This window comes from Natator depressus, chromosome 14 (assembly GCF_965152275.1).
Source record: "Natator depressus isolate rNatDep1 chromosome 14, rNatDep2.hap1, whole genome shotgun sequence".
Classification (NCBI taxonomy): domain Eukaryota; kingdom Metazoa; phylum Chordata; order Testudines; family Cheloniidae; genus Natator; species Natator depressus.
In genome coordinates, this window is record NC_134247.1 from 40,954,054 (window position 1) to 40,971,065 (window position 17,012).

General features: G+C 50.3%; 1 protein-coding gene and 1 long non-coding RNA gene across 2 annotated transcripts in view; one reads left to right on the plus strand and one right to left on the minus strand.

Annotated features, from left to right (window-relative positions):
- Positions 1–763: 763 nt before the first annotated feature.
- LOC141998615 (uncharacterized) lies at positions 764–7,988 on the minus strand. The gene is made up of 3 exons (XR_012641869.1): positions 7,911–7,988; positions 1,835–2,569; positions 764–861 (listed from the first exon to the last, which is right to left on the minus strand). It is a non-coding gene; the product is annotated as an uncharacterized LOC141998615 (long non-coding RNA).
- A 74-nt stretch (positions 7,989–8,062) lies between these two features.
- The window catches only part of LOC141998490 (zinc finger protein RFP-like), a 208,131-nt gene continuing 199,181 nt past the window's right edge, over positions 8,063–17,012 (plus strand). Inside the window, exons 1-5 of the mRNA XM_074971351.1 lie at positions 8,063–8,488; positions 10,123–10,220; positions 11,223–11,444; positions 11,770–11,792; positions 12,516–12,631. Coding sequence (XP_074827452.1) covers positions 8,074–8,488; positions 10,123–10,220; positions 11,223–11,444; positions 11,770–11,792; positions 12,516–12,631 — 874 coding nt within the window. The 5' untranslated portion in view covers positions 8,063–8,073. The remainder of the gene's footprint in view (positions 8,489–10,122; positions 10,221–11,222; positions 11,445–11,769; positions 11,793–12,515; positions 12,632–17,012) is intronic.

Sequence of the window (17,012 nt, forward strand, 5' to 3'; positions counted from 1 at the left end):
GCGGCTGGAGGAGTTTCTCTCTCTCCCTTTCCCTCTGTGGCCTACCTGCTCTGCAGCCAGGGCTGCAGCAGGGAGGAGGGGCTGATCGGGGCTTCTCCTCCTCTGCCTGGGGTTTGCTTAGACCAGGCAGAGCCAGAGGATCATTGACCAGTTGCTGCTCGGCTGCTGCTGAATCCTCACCCCAGCAATGGGCAGCTGGATCCTTGGGAGCCAAACACCCCTGATGTGTGAGGGAACGAGGAAATGGGTTTGTCACCATGGCCAGCCCTAGTCAGGGCCCTGAGAGAATTTCCCTGCTCTGATGTCTAACATGGTGTTAGCTCCACTTGCAGGATTCATGGTCTCTCTGTTGTGTGGATTACTGAGCTCTGAGCTGCGCCAACTGCTTCAAGTCAGCAGCCTTACAAAAAAGCAGCCAGTTACGAAGTGAATGAGCAATGGTGAACAGAGGACGGGCAAACAGAGGCCAGGAGTTTGCCTGGGGGGGCGTTCCCACAGGATGTTTTTGCCTTTCAGGCTTCTGTGAGCAGTAATGACAGGTTTCAGAGTAGCAGCCGTGTTAGTCTGTATCCGCAAAAAGAACAGGGGGACTTGTGGCACCTTAGAGACTAACACATTTATTTGAGCATAAGCTTTCGGGAGCTACAGTGGTATGCCCATTCAGTCGGTCCTGGGGTGGCTGAGAACGTCGGCGCGTAGCTAGTGCACAGCTCCTCAATCTGCTGTCGCTGCATACACCCAAGGGTCATGGAGAGGTTCACCTCTTCCACACCACCAGCACTTCTCCCTTCGTAGTAGACACCTTCAGGCCACTCAGTGTCATCTCCTCCCTGGGCTGTAAACTGACCAACCTTTAATTCTCTGGAATAAAAGGGCTTTAGAGAATTAATACCAGGCTTTTTGTTCTTTTTGAGCATCCTGTAGGTTTTCTTTAGCAAGGGCTAGAGAGGTTCGGAGGGTGTTTTGTAGGTTGGTTACAAAGTCCAGAATGTTAGTTCCTGGAGAAGGTGTAAATCCCTCCCATTGCTGCTTCACCAACTGTAATGGCCCCTTAACCTCACGGCCATACACAAGTTCAAATGGTGAAAACCCTAAACTGGGATGTGGTACAGCTCTGTAGGCAAAGAGCAACTGCTGCAACACTAGGTCCCAATCATTGGAGTGCTCATTTACGAATTTACGTATCCTGGCCCCCAAAGTTCCATTAAACTTCTCCACCATGCCATTTGTTTGATGGTGGTAAGGAGTGGCAACCAAGTGATTTACCCCATGAGCTTCCCAAAGGCTTTCCATAGTTCCTGCCAGAAAATTAGTTCCTGCATCTGTGAGGATGTCAGAGGGCCAACCTACCCTGGCAAAAATGTCTGCTAGTGCTTGGCACACACTTTTAGCCCTGGTGTTGCTTAGAGCTACTGCTTCTGGCCATCAGGTGGCAAAATCCATGAAAGTCAGTATGTACTGCTTTCCTCTGGGTATTTTTTTTGGAAAAGGACCCAGAATATCCACAGCTACTCGCTGAAATGGAACTTCAATGATGGGGAGTGGCTGAAGAGGGGCTTTGACCTGGTCTTGGGGTTTTCCCACTTTTTGGCATACCTCACAAGACCGGATATAGGTAGAAACATCCTTGCCCATTCCCTCCCAGTGGAATGACCTCCCCAACCGGTCTTTGGTCCTGTTCACCCCAGCATGGCCACTAGGATGATCGTGGGCTAAGCTCAAGAGCTTGGCCCGGTATTTAGTTGGAACTACCAGCTGTCTCTGAGGATGCCAGTCTTCCTGGTGTCCACCAGAAAGAGTTTCCTTGTATAAAAGTCCTCTTTCTACAACAAACCTGGATCGATTAGAAGAGCTGAGAGGCGGTGGGTTGCTCTGTGCCGCCGTCCAAGCTCTCTGGAAGCTTTCATCTGCTTCCTGTTCGGTCTGGAACTGTTCCCTTGATGCTGGAGACATCAGTTCCTCATTGGATTGTGGACCTATGCTTGGTCCCTCTGGAAGCGATGTAGGGGATCGGGCTGTTTCCACTGACTGTGCACCGCTTTCTGCTGGTGCACTATGTTGGGGTTCAGGCTCCGGCTGAGCCTCTTGTGTAGGGTTATCGGCTGTTGCCGGTTCAGGTTCGCTGGGGCCCTCTGGTGTTGGGGTTGCAAGTACTGGATTCAGTGAGGGCAATGGGTCTGGTGCTGGTTGTTCCGCAGGTTCCGGTTCTGGGACTGGCTCTGTCTGGGTCTCTGGGACTGGATCCACAACTGCTGTTGCAGACATTGGCCTGGGGTCCGGGTCCATCACCTCTGACCGGGTCCTGGTAGAAGTTTCCGGAACAGACCTAGGTGTGATGGCTTGTTTAGCCTGGCTGCGGGTGACCATTCCCACCCTCTTGGCTCGCTTCACATGATTGGCCAAGTCTTCCTCCAGCAGGTATAACAGGCCAGGGGAAGGGACGTTAAGCAAAGGTGGTTGAAGCATGAAGGGACAGAGGAATCTTTAGCGTATCTGGCATGTAAATATCTTGCAACTCCGGCTGCAACAGTGTCATCAGATTGCCTCTTCTCACTTGCAGCATTACCTCCTGCAAATGGAAACAAACTTGTTTGTCTAAGCGATTGGCTGAACAAGAAGTAGAACTGAGTGGACTTACAGGCTCTGAAATTGTACATTGTTTTATTTAATTTATTTATTTATTTTTTGAATGCAGGTATTTTTTACATAATTCTACATTTGTAAGTTCAACTTTCATGATAAAGGGATTGCACTACAGTACTTGTAATGGTTGAATTGAAAAATACTATTTCTTTGGGGGGGGTTTACAGGCAAATACTTGTAATAAAAAATAAAGTGAGCACTATAGACTTTGTATTCTGTGCTGTAATTGAAATCAATATATTTGCAAATGGAGACAACATCCAAAAATATTTAGAGAAATGGTATTCTATTATTGTTTAACAGTTCAAATAATCATGTGATTAATCAGGATTAATTTTTTTAATCACTTGAAATCCCTGATTCCAATTGATTTCTTTGTTAAAATTATATGATAAAAAAGAGAAAGGAAGTAATTTTTCACTAATAGTAGCTGTGACACTTTTGTCTTTTTCTGTCGGATTTTGGAAGCACGTCATTTTTCAGTGAGCCAAGGAGGCAAGACAGATCAGACTCCTGAAAGAGGTACCATCGTGGGGAAAGGCTGAGAGCCACTGGAATATAGGACCAACAGAAAGAGCACACTGGAGAACAGACCATGGTGGGGGGACCACTTCAGCGGTTTACTGGACTATAACTGGGGGACAAGAACAGCACCCTGCGGTCCTTCAGGAAGCCAAAAGGAGAGCATGCTTTCCATTCATGAAAAGGGGGATTTCATCAATGGTGGCTGGTGGCCCTGGGAGAATGCTTTAGCCATGGATTTTACCTGTTAAAGTTAAACTTGGCCTATCTGAATCCTGTTATACCTGATGATTGGTGTGTAATCTGTTGGTCTTATTGCTTCGCTCACTATCTCTTCAATCTTAACTAATAAACTCCTGTTTGTTTTCACTAAAAATCACATCTCAGTGCTGTGATGTTCTGTTGGCACTGATCCTCAGATGAATCAAACAAGCTGGTGTCGTCCCGATGGCCTACCTGGGAATGTCTGAGTGTCCAGTGGAGAGGGGGTGGCCACTACAGAAGGACACGTCAGAGGGGCTGGAGACAAGGTTGTGCCCAGTGTTAATATGCAAGGCAAAGTTAGGACTGGCAGAGCCCTGATGAGTTTTTGTGGGGAGGTAAAAGGCTGGGAGTGACAGGGAACTGACACCCATTGAAGCAGAAGCACGACTCCCTCGCACTGAGACAGGGGTGGAAACAAGGAGATTCACTGTCCAGGGTGTTGAGACGATGCTGAATTATTATGAATTACTGTGCTTCTTATTAATGAATGTGGTGAACATGAATGTGGTACGGCTTGACCTGTTTGAATTTGCTAGAGGATTCTGGGAGCAGGGCCTCCTTAGTTTCAAACGGTTAAAGTGGAAATTCTCTATTCTGCGTATCTGTTCTGTTACCAACCTTTATCAGTCAATATGCCGGCTCACTAGGTAAAGAAAACGTATAGACACAAGATCAGTGAGCTTGGCACGAGCTGACCCGGGGCAAAATGACCCCTTTGGAAGGCATTTAACTGACAGCTTGAGTGAATGATTGATGAGAGTGTAACCGTGGGGTGATGTCTGGTCGATACCCCTTCTGCAGTCCCTTCCAAAGTATTAATTAGGAGAAAATTAGTAATAAAATGTTCACAGGGCATGTAACTCCTTTGAAAACCACTGCCTCGGGGGAATCCTTGATAGATCAGGTGACTGAGAATAGAAGACAATGAAAGAGATAAATCCTCATCTAGATTGATAGTTATACCCGCTTTGCTAGCCAATCAGAATACTGCGTGGGGCCAGCATAAATACTGAGGGTTTGTGCTTGGGGAATTGAGGCTCACTAGGGAGACATGCATTAGATAACCTTATACTGCGTCTGTGATTCTTTCTCAAATAAACTGTTTTGCATGGAGTCTACTGATTCTGGCTTGTTGACGGGTACCGGGAACATTCTGCCCAGCTGTGAGCCGTTAAAGATCCATTTCAACATTTCGTAGCCGAGGATGGTGACCGTGCCAGTGACGAAGTCAACTGTTTCTGAACTGGTTGGATAAGCTAAAATTTTGTCTTAAGATATTAGACTCAGTGGCCGGGGAACTGAGGATTGGATCAGATTGGGATCAGATTGGTTACAGATTATTGGGAGAGAGGGAAATACATAGGCACGTGGAGTTGAATTAGTGCTATCTTCAAATTTATGATGTTCTGCAAGTGCGAGCAAGGCGGGTTTACTCCGGAGAAGAAGGGGGACACCCTGAGGCCTCCAGCTATGGTTGATGAGTGCTTGTTAAGACAGGTGTTTAAAAGCTTGGGGTCTGATCCATGCGTGACTGCTGCAGTCTCTACACTGCACAAGAAAGTTCTGGACAACTTGTTGCTGGGGAATCAAGAGGGCTATTCCCCCAAGAAAGTCCAAACAGCAGCACGAGTCACCTGTGCTATGTCTCAGGCTCAGGCATATGAATATGAAAAGGAAAAGGAAAATTTGGAACAGGAATTGGAAAAACTAAAATTGCAACATGAACACCAGAAACAAAATTTGGATAGTTGGATGGGGGCGGGGGTCCCAGGGCATGGTCAGGGAGCGGGGGGGGTTAGATGGGGTTGGGGGTCCCGGGGGGCAGTCAGGGAGCAGGGGGGGTTGGATGGGGGTGGCGGTCCCAGGGGGCAGTCAGGGGGCAAGGGGAGTGGACAGGAGGTGGGAGATCTGGGGGTCAATCAAGGGGCAGGGAGAGGGGCGGGGTTGGATAGGGGGCAGGGGCCAGGTGACGCCTGGCTGGGGAAGCACAGCCTCCCCCAGCCTTCCCTACCTGTCCCTCCATACAATTTTGGTACCTGATGTGGCCCTCAAGCCAAAAAGTTTGCCCACCCCTGCTATAGACTCATTGTCACCCTCTTGCTCTGACCCAGGGGCTATTTAATTATTTAGCCAGTGTGGAGCAGCTTGATCAGAAAAGATTGAGGGGGATCCTCACATCAGAATATCCCAGACCCCTGTGGTTAGGGCAGTCACCTGAGCAGTGGGAGACCTGTGTTCAAACCCTTCCTCCCCATCAGGCAGAGTGGAGAGTAGAACCTGTATCTCCCAGACGCCAGGCGAGTGTCCTAACCACTGGGCTCTATGTTATAAAGGAGCCTCTACCAGCACCTCCTCTGGGTTTTGTCTGAGCCCTGATCCAAAAGGGGTGCTCAGCACACTGCTACAGGATTGGGCCCCACAGGCAAGAGAGGCTTTCCACTGTCGGCCTTCTGCTTGGAGGATCCTTCTGGGGTTTGGATGTGAGGCAGGTGTCTGGACGCTGAGAAGGAGGCAGCAGGGTCCAGGCCCAGAAGAAGAAATTCAGGAACCTTGGGAAATTTTCCCATCGAAATGTTGGTGCTGAGTGAGTTGAGGCCCCTGCAGAGTTAGGGGCAGCCAGGCAGAGGTTTTCTGGATTTCAGTGGCACCTAATTCTGGGAGTCAGGGGTTGAAACCTGGGCTTTAGCCACCTAAGTTCCACTGGGAATCTGGGTCTTCACCATGCCGTGCCTCAGTTTCCCATCCGTAATGGGGAGAACGTCACTGACCTTCACTGTAAAGTGCTTGAGCTCTACAGATGAGAAGTGCTATGTACGCGCTAGGGGAGGAGGAGGGTGATGAAATGGCCCATGAGTCTCCACATGTCCATGACCTGCCACCACAGGGAAAGACAGAAGCTTAGAGGCAGGAAATTATTTCTCATTGGCTAAGGTCTGCATTGGCCCTTGTAGCCACTGAATAGGGGGCCCATTGAACCAGCCCTCTCCCTGCCTCAGTTTCCCCATCTATACAATGCCTGTGTGTCTCTTCGCATTACAGTCTGTGGAGGACGAGGGCCCCATGGTGCTGAGCTCTGAGCAGATGCTGAGCAAATAGACCCAGAAAGCTTACGATTCAGTGTCCTGATCCTGAAAGGTCTCAGCTTCCCAGTGATGCCAAAGGGACTCGAGTGGGGAAAGTTACAGCCACCATTTACCACGAAAGGGGCAGAGCACAAAAAGGCCACCCCAGCTGTCTGACTGAATATCTCTAAGTAACCAGCTGCACATGGTGCATCTGACAGCCAGGGGAGAGAAATTACAGGTACTATATCTACCATGCCAGTCTCTTTCCTTTCCGTAACCCTGTACCAAAGCACTGAATCTGCTCTGCTCTGCAACGCTGAGTGAAGACCCGGGTACCTGAGACAGCAGCAGGGGAAAGGTGTTTGAGGGATGCCTGCAAATCTCAAGCCGCGCAGAGACAGCAAAAGGGCAGCACTTCACTCCGCTGAGCTGCAATTTGTATTAACCACGTTGTTAACCTGCTGCAGCGCTGGACCCGGGTAACCAGCTGCATCCGGAGCAGCATCTCTGCGCAGCACGGCTTCCCCGCCACAGCTGAATTCCCTCTCCGTGTCCCCGGTTGGCGGCTTCCCAGACTGCTCCAGGCCTCCTCCGTCTGTCCCCACATCCCCTCCTGCAGCCGCAATGGGCAAGTGGCCTGAGAGGTCTCTGTTTATCCCACACCATGTACCCTGCAGGCCCCTAGTGCGAGCTCCCCTCACACCGGCTGCCCTCGGCCATTGGGCCCCAGCCCTCACCTGGGGGACGGGAGCTTGGTCTCCCTGCAGTCCCTGGTCTCTCTGCTGGGACGGACAAACAGGGAGAAAATGGGAGCAGGCCTTGCTGGGTGTGGTTGTGTTACAGGGTCACCTGCCCCACTAGGGCCCAGGCTGAGATCCCAGCACATTCCACAGGCCCCTGAGCCGCCATCAGATGGACTCCCAGCCTCGGTCCCTGTGGTGGTGGGGGAGGCACTGGGTCATTGCCCTGGGGGAGCTGCTGGGGGAGGGGGGAGATTTAGCTCCTCACAGACAATTTTAACAGTTCTAAAGCTTCGACTTTTTGAATCTCAGTGTCTAGTGTCATTGAATAGTTCTGGTCTGACCACAATATTGTCTGATCCGCCCCATAATTTCCCACAACCGTGAACATTTTAATTGGAAGGAAATGCTTAAACCCCAGATTGTTGTGCAACTGTGAGGTTTAAATCAATAAATATAAAAATTGCTTAAAATAAACATTATCTGTCATAATTATAGATTATAAAAAAAAATTCTGCCAACCCTGACTATCACGCCTTAGACACACAGCTGCTGCTCCTCTAGGTTCATCCTCACAGGGGGCTGCCTCAGTGACCCTCCCCACCAGCACAGGGGCTGATTGGAGACCGGGAGCCCTTTGGGGTTTTAATTACAGGCTAATTTCACTGAAAGTTACCTGTCAGGGGTGTGACTGTTCATTTTTTCACTAAAGCCTCCCGGGGTGAAATTGGTTGGGTTCTTCCTGCTCAGCAAGGAAACACCCCCTTGCTGCTGCAGGCGGGGCACAGTGTGAACTCAGGAAATGGAAACAAAGCCTGTCCCACTGCCCAGAGGGAGCCATGGCTGCAGTGAGCCCCGTGGAAAGTCTCCAGGAGGAAGCGACATGTCCCCTCTGTCTGGAGTATTTCACAGACCCTGTCACTCTGGAGTGTGGGCACAATCTCTGCCGAGCCTGCATCGCCCAGTGCTGGGAGGGACCCGACACGGCCGCCTCCTGCCCTCAGTGCAGAGAAACTGTGCAACAGGGAAACCTCAGGCCCAACAGGCAGCTGGCAAATGTCGTAGAAATCGCCAAGCGGCTGAGTTTCCAGGCAGCAAAGGCAGCAGGAGGGGGCGGGGTGTGTGGGGAACACCAGGAGGCTCTGAAACTGTTCTGTGAAGAGGATCAAACCCCCATCTGTGTGGTGTGCGACAGATCCCGGGCTCACCGCACTCACACGGTGGTTCCCATACAGGAAGCTGCCCAGGAGTACAAGGGTAGGGAGTTGCTGTCCAGTCTAATGGGTAATAACTTTGGATGTTAATTACAGGTTAATGGTGTGATCCTGTCATTCAGCTGTGTGTAGCCTTCATTGAATGAAAGCTGATTGGGGGAGTTACAAGCTGTGGCTGGTATTACTGGTTGTATCACGGTGTTTATTGTTATTTGTATCCCCTAGAAACCCCAGGTGAGATCTGACCTCGATTGTGGGGGCCTTGCACAAAACCCGGTGAGGGACAATCCCTGCCAGGAGCCATTTACAGTCTAACTGGACAAGACAGACAAAGGGTGGGAGGGGAAACTGAGGCACAGTGAAGGGAAGTAACTTGTCCAAGGTGACTCCGTATATCAGTGGCAGAGCTGGATACAAAAACCTGGTTTTCCAAGGCCCAGTTCAGTGCTCTAACCACTAGCTACTCTGCCCCTTTCAGCAGCACTGAGCAGTGATGAAGTGCAGACAGTAGGAGGAAAAGACTCCTTGATACAGTTCCTAGGCCCGGCAGGGAGAGGAGGTTTCCCACTGGGATTGTGAATTCCTGTCCTGCTCCACGAGGGTTAAACTCAGATGCTGCCGGCCTGCACTAGAGGAGATCACTGGGCTGAACATGGTGTGGGATCCCGAGCACCTTCAGTCCACACCCACAAGGGCTCCAGTCAGTGCGGGTCCATGCCACATGCCACTGGGATCAGACTTATCTTCAGCAAAACTAACCCCTGGGCCGTGCGGACCAGTGCCACTCTGACCTGTTCTCGTGTGTTCATGGGCAAGGACCAGCCAACGTGGGTCCGTTAGTCCCACCAGGCAGCCCTTTGAAATCTGCCAGAATCCACCGCTTCTGGGGTCTTTGCTCGGGACTTTGGGGTCGCTACCCAGAGGCCATTGCAGGGAAAGGGGCTAGGACAGCACTAGGGCAAACCCCAGCTGTTCCTAACACAAGTCAACACATCTAATGGGGTTTGCCCTAGTCCTTACATCAGTGCTGTCCAACCCGTCCATTCCCCAGGGGTACAGGGCTGAAAGTCAATGGAGTTTGACTCCTTTGAGCATCCCGGCTGACATGGCTGCCCCCGGAGGCTTCTGGGATTGGTATCACTGTTTGTTAAATCTCCTCAAAAACAGCTTTATAGATTCATCGCCATGGGACACCAGTTTTCCACTGGTTCCACTCAATGGAGAAAGTGGACGTAAAAACTTCAAACAACCTGAATACAAAACACGGCCAATTTCCATAAATAAGCTTTCATTTCCTTGGTGTCTCGGATGTCCTACCTCTAGAAAGACTCACTGTTGTACACAGTATTGTTGTTGGTCCCGGGATATTAGAGAGACAAGGTAGGTGAAGTAATATCTGCTCATGGCCAACTTCTGTGGGTGAACAACAAGCTTTCAAGCTTACACAGAGCTCTTCTTCAGGCCTAGGAAAGAGTACGTTTCCCAGAGCTGAGTTGTGTGTAAGCTCAAAAGCTTGGCTCTCTTACCAACAGGAGCTGGGCCAGCAGAAGATATTGCCTTACCCACCTGGTCTATCTAGGAAGACTGACTGTTATCTTGAATTTTGGGTGGGAAAACACCTTATCCACCCCCTACAACCCTCAGAATAAACCCACCAAATCATTTCTGTTTGTCAGGAAAAAATACAAGCCCATTTGAAGACTCTGAGGGAAGAGAGAGAAAAGCTGCTGGGATTGAAAGTGACTGGAGAGAAGAGAAGCCAGGAGTATCTGGTCGGTGCCTGTTCTTCGCCTGCTGGGACATGGAGCTGGGAGGGATGTTTATTGGTAGATTTCTCTGTGGCCTTGTGTGTGTTTCTCCATGATCATGGGGTACTGTGTGTGTGTGTCTGTGTGTCTGCAGATGTGCGTATCACAAATGTTCTCTCCCTGGAGAAGGACAACAGCGTCTTCTGCAGGATCTAAGATGCATTTTAGTTAATGAGTTAATTACGACCCCTTGTGTCTTTCACAAAATTTCTCCCAAACCGCACTGACTATATCCCAGTAGACATGGAGACAGCCCTTGCAGAGAGATTGGGCCCAAATGGGAAGCGGTAAGAAAATCCTCTCCTTTGTGATCACAGTGTAGAGTCAAGTGTCAGGATGGGAAGAATGGTGGGTTTTGAACCTCAGTCCACAGAGACTCTCATGACAACCCGACCGCTCTCCAGAGCCAGCGGGGGAGGGGCTAGTGGAACTCTGGCCCACCAGAGGATCTGCCTACGAAGCTCCTGATTGGAGCAGACGTTCGGCTGCATGAATTACGCCAGCAGGAGTCACGGGAAGTTGTCCAAACAACTGAGTGAACTCCCGATCTGCTGCTGGACTGGACCCTGACGCTGGCTTGGCCCTGGCGTTGTTCCTGACTCAGGTTTGACTTGCAGTACTGCTGTCTGACTTTGGTTTGACCCTTCGCGAGGGTGCCTGACTCCGACTCCAGTCCTGATCCCCCGTGTGACTCCAGACACTGATTCTGGCTCAGCCTTTGGCATGACTTCTGAGCTCGACTGTAGCCCCAACCCTTGGTGAGGTCCTGACTTTGACTCCAGCTCTGACTTCGGCTGTAGTTCCTGACTTCTGACTGCAGCTCTGAGCACTAGGCCTGATGGCTCATGGCCTGGTCTCTGCACAGATGTGTTAGAGATAGTAAAGAAACTCTCTCTTGTAAGACTGTATGAAAGGTCATCAGGCTCCATCCATGTTCCTGACCAGCCCTTTCCTTATTTCTTCTAGAAACAGACAGAAACCGAGAGGCAGAAGATTGTGTCTGAATTTCAGCAACTGCGGCAGCTCCTGGAGGAACAAGAGCAACTCCTGCTGGCCCAGCTGGACAAGGAGATTGTGAAGATACAGAATGAAAATATCAGCAAACTCTCAGAGGGGATTTCCCATCTCAGTGAGCTGATCAGTGAGATGGAGGGGAAGTGTCAGAAGCCAGCAAGTGAATTCCTGCAGGTGAGACTGAGCTAGAAACATCCCAAATCCCAACACAGGGACAGGACAGCTCCTGAAGTACGGGCACCGGGGTCCAGCAGTCAGAGATCTCAGTGTAACTCAATGTGTGCATTGCTGAAATGTGAATGACTATTGTTCTGCAGACTCACAGACATATTGATATTAGAGAAGGAAAAGCCCCATTAGCTCAGTGAAACCATGGCTCCAGGGCCAGGGCAGGGCTGATTTTCCCTGTATTTGCAAAATCCCTTTCCTGGAATCCCAAGTGTGTATCAGGTGGTACTGAGATTTTTTTTAATCTTTCTCTCCTCTCTCTCCCCTCTAGGATGTCAGAAGCACCTTGAGTAGGTATGTGGTTCTCTCTCACTCCCACACATACTTGGCAATGCTGGGGAAGAGCATGGAGATGATGTTTGCACCGCATATCCACAGCAACATGTGTGGGGATTTTGGATACAAATCTCTCAGATAAACTTAATCCTCAGGTTCTCACCCTGGTACAGAAGACTCTGGAATTCTCCATTCAGTGGGAAAGACTGACCTCAAGTGTTTCCTCGAGATGTCACAACCCTGGGGGACTGGCTGCCTCAGGATTGTGGGGATGGAATATGGGCCTGTCACTACTGGGGCCCTGGTTACCATTCAGCCCAAGGCAGCAGTGGTCAAGAGTCTTTCCCACCTGAGTCTTTTCCGGCCTGAGCACTGTTTGGAGACCTGTGTGGAATGAGCTGGGGAGGGGGGAGTTGGTGGCTCAGTTTAGTTCCTTGTGGACAGATTTCTTTACATAGGAACCTCCTGTCCCTCAGAGCATGGAGGCCAAGGAGTGAATTGGCCAGGGAGATTCAATTCCCCTTTTGTCCCCAGAGCTGAGCTCACCAGACCAGAGTTGAAGAATATTAATGAGTCCTTAGAAGGGAAGGTTGTACGGCCATGGGCTGTGTTGCACCTGTTCTGAGGCTGGGAGGAGTCGAGGAATTTGAACTCCAGGCATATTAGAGTAGCGACTCACTAGCCAGAACTTATCATGAGTCACACAATGAAATATAATCACGTGAAATTGTTTCTCTCCAGGTGTGAGAAGGGGAAGTTCCAGCAGCCAGAGGAGATTCCTCCTGAACTGGAAGAGCAAGTCAGCGATTTCTCCCAGAAAACTATTGTGCTAATGGAGACTCTGAGGAAGTTCAAAGGTACCTAGAAGGGATCTAGGAATGGAAATTGGGAAGAGCCTCTGAGACTGTGGGAAGAGAATGGTGCTGGTCAATTGGTTCACACTTAGATGATGCTTCTATTTAATTGTTGGGTGAGAAGGCCAGACATTTGGGTCCAAGACACTCAGGTTGATTAATTCAAACCTTTGTTTGCACCAGAAACACGCTTTTCAATTACAGTTAGAAAGTAAGAAATGACTCATCGGGTATGTTTACACTACGAAATTAGGTCGAATTTATAGAAGTCGGTTTTTTAGAAATCGGTTTTATATATTCGAGTGTGTGTGTCCCCACAGAAAATGCTCTAAGTGCATTAACTCGGCGGAGTGCTTCCACAGTACCGAGGCAAGCGTCGACTTCCGGAGCGTTGCACTGTGGGTAGCTATCCCACAGTTCCCACAGTCTCCTCCACCCATTTGAATTCTGGGTAGAAATCCCAGTGCCTGATGGGGCTAAAACATTGTCGCGGGGGGTTCTGGGTACATATCGTCAGGCCCCCCTTCCCTCCCTCCCTCCGTGAAAGCAGCAGCAGACAATCGTTTCGCGCCTTTTTTCTTGAGTTACCTGTGCAGACGCCACACCACGGCAAGAATGGAGCCCGCTCAGCTCACCGTCACCGTATGTCTCCTGGGTGCTGGCAGACGCGGTACTGCATTGCTACACAGCAGCAGTTTATCGCCTTTTGGCAGCAGACAGTGCTGTATGACTGGTAGCCGTCATCGACGTAGTCCTGGGTGCTCTTTTAACCGGGCGCCTGAGCAAACATGGGAGTGACTCAGCCAGGTCGTTTCCCTTTTAAGTTTCATCTCATGGTGATTCAGTCCTGCCGGCAGTGCACTGTCTTTTAATCAGCAGCCAGCAGAAGACGATGGCCAGCAGTCATACTGCACCATCTTCTGCCGAGCACCCAGGAGATGACGATGGCTAGCGGTCGTACTCACAGTCTGCTGCCAGCAAGATGTATAAAGATAGATGAAGTGGCTCAAAACAAGAAATAGACCAGATTTGTTTTGTATTCATTTTCTCCTCCCTCCCTTCTTCTGTGAAATCAATGGCCTGCTAAACCCAGTTTTGAGTTCTATCCTTGAGGTTTTGAGTTCTATCCTTGAGGGGGCCATTCAGTTTCTCGCAAACCCACCCCCTTTGTTGATTTTAATTCCCTGTAAGCCAACCCTGTAAGCCATGTCGTCAGTCGCCCCTCCCTCTGTCAGGGCAATGGCAGACAATCGTTCTGCACCTTTTTTCTGTGCAGATGCCATACCACGGCAAGCATGGAACCTGCTCAGATCACTTTGGCAGTTAGGAGCACATTAAACTCCACACGCATTATCCAGCAGTATATGCAGCACCAGAACCTGGCAGAGCGATACCGGGCGAGGAGGCGACGTCAGCGCGGTCACGTGAGTGATCAGGACATGGACACAGACTTCTCTGAAAGCATGGGCCCTGCCAATGCGTGCATCATGGTGCTAATGGGGCAGGTTCATGCTGTGGAACGCCGATTCTGGGCTCGGGAAACAAGCACAGACTGGTGGGACCGCGTAGTGTTGCAGGTCTGGGACAATTCCCAGTGGCTGTGAAACTTTCGCATGCATAAGGGCACTTTCATGGAACTTTGTGACTTGCTTTCCCCTGCCCTGAAGCGCATGAATACCAAGATGAGAGCAGCCCTCACAGTTGAGAAGCGAGTGGCGATAGCCCTGTGGAAGCTTGCAACGCCAGACAGCTACCAGTCAGTTGGGAATCAATTCGGAGTGGGCAAATCTACTGTGGGGGCTGCTGTGATGCAAGTAGCCCACGCAATCAAAGATCTGCTGATATCAAGGGTAGTGACCCTGGGAAATGTGCAGGTCATAGTGGATGGCTTTGCTGCAATGGGATTCCCTAACTGTGGTGGGGCCATAGACGGAACCCATATCCCTATCTTGGCACCGGAGCACCAAGGCGGCAAGGGGTACTTTTCAATAGTGCTGCAAGGTCTGGTGGATCACAAGGGACGTTTCACCAACATCAACGTGGGATGGCTGGGAAAGGTACATGACGCTCGCATCTTCAGGAACTCTGGTCTGTTTCAAAAGCTGCAGGAAGGGACTTTATTCCCAGACCAGAAAATAACCGTTGGGGATGTTGAAATGCCTATAGTTATCCTTGGGGACCCAGCCTACCCCTTAATGCCATGGCTCATGAAGCCGTACACAGGCAGCCTGGACAGTAGTCAGGAGCTGTTCAACTACAGGCTGAGCAAGTGCAGAATGGTGGTAGAATGTGCATTTGGACGTTTAAAGGTGCGCTGGTGCAGTTTACTGACTCGCTTAGATCTCAGCGAAACCAATATTCCTACTGTTATTACTGCTTGCTGTGTGTTCCACAATATCTGAGCGAGTAAGGGGGAGACATTTATGGCGGGGTGGGAGGTTGAGGCAAATCACCTGGCTGCTGGTTACGCGCAGCCAGACACCAGGGCTGTTAGAAGAGCACAGGAGGGCGCTGTGCACATCAGAGAAGCTTTGAAAACCAGTTTCATGACTGGACAGGCTACGGTGTGAAAGTTCTGTTTGTTTCTCCTTGATGAAACCCCCCGCCCCTTGGTTCACTCTACTTCCCTGTAAGCTAACCACCCTCCCCTCCTCCCTTCGATCACCGCTTGCAGAGGCAATAAAGTCATTGTTGCTTCACATTCATGCATTCTTTATTCATTTATCACACCGCGTTCTTGGGCGTCTGGGTGAGGAGGCTATGGAACTTGGGGAGGAGGGTGGTTGGTTACACAGGGGCTGTAGCGGCCGTCTGTGCTCCAGCTGCCTTTGCTGCAGCTCAACCATACACTGGAGCATATTACTTTGATACTCCAGCAGCCTCAGCATTGAATCCTGCCTCCTCTCATCACGCTGCCACCACCTTTCAGCTTCAGCTCTCTCTTCAGCCCACCACTTACTCTCTTCAGCCCGCCACCTCTCCTCCCAGTCATTTTGTGCTTTCCTGCACTCTGACATTATTTGCCTCCATGCATTCGTCTGTGCTCTGTCAGTGTGGGCGGACAGCATGAGCTCAGAGAACATTTCATCGCGAGTGCGTTTTTTTCGCCTTCTAATCTTCGCTAGCCTCTGGGAAGGAGAAGATCCTGTGATCATTGAAACACATGCAGCTGGTGGAGAAAAAAAAGGGACAGTGGTATTTAAAAAGACACATTTTCTAGAACAATGGCTACATTCTTTCACTGTAAACCTTGCTGTTAACATTACATACATAGCACATGTGCTTTCGTTACAAGGTCGCATTTTGCCTCCCCCCCACCGTGTGGCTACCCCCTCAACCCTCCCCCTCCCCGTGGCTAACAGCGGGGAACATTTCTGTTCAGTCACAGGCAAACAGCCCAGCAGGAACGGGCACCTCCGAGAGTTCCCTGAAGAAAAGCACCCTATTTCAACCAGGTGACCATAAATGATATCACTCTCCTGAGGATAACACAGAGAGATAAAGAACGGATGTTGTTTGAATGCCAGCAAACATACAGTGCAATGCTTTGTTGTACAATGATTCCCGAGTACGTGTTACTGGCCTGGAGTGGTAAAGTGTCCTACCATGGTGGATGGAATAAGGCTGCCCTCCCCAGAAACCTTTTGCAAAGGCTTTGGGAGTACATCCAGGAGAGCCGCGAATGCCAGGGCAAATTAATCATTACACATGCTTGCTTTTAAACCATGTATAGTATTTTAAAAGGTACACTCACCAGAGGTCCCTTCTCCACCTGCCGGGTCCAGGAGGCAGCCTTGGGTGGGTTCGGGGGGTACTGGCTCCAGGTCCAGGGTGAGAAACAGTTCCTGGCTGTCGGGAAAACCGGTTTCTCCGCTTGCTTGCTGTGAGCTATCTACAACCTCATCATCATCATCTTCTTCATCCCCAAAACCTGCTTCCATGTTGCCTCCATCTCCATTGAAGGAGTCAAACAACACGGCTGGGGTAGTGGTGGCTGAACCCCCTAAAATGGCACGCAGCTCATCATAGAAGCGGCATGTTTGGGGCTCTGACCCGGAGCGGCCGTTCGCCTCTCTGGTTTTCTGGTAGGCTTGCCTCAGCTCCTTAAGTTTCACGTGGCACTGCTTCGGGTCCCTGTTATGGCCTCTGTCCTTCATGCCCTGGGAGATTTTGACAAAGGTTTTGGCATTTCGAAAACTGGATCGGAGTGCTGATAGCACAGATTCCTCTCCCCATACAGCGATCAGATCCCGTACCTCCCGTTCGGTCCATGCTGGAGCTCTTTTGCGATTCTGGGACTCCATCATGGTCACCTCTGCTGATGAGCTCTGCATGGTCACCTGCAGCTTGCCACGCTGGCCAAACAGGAAATGAGATTCAAAAG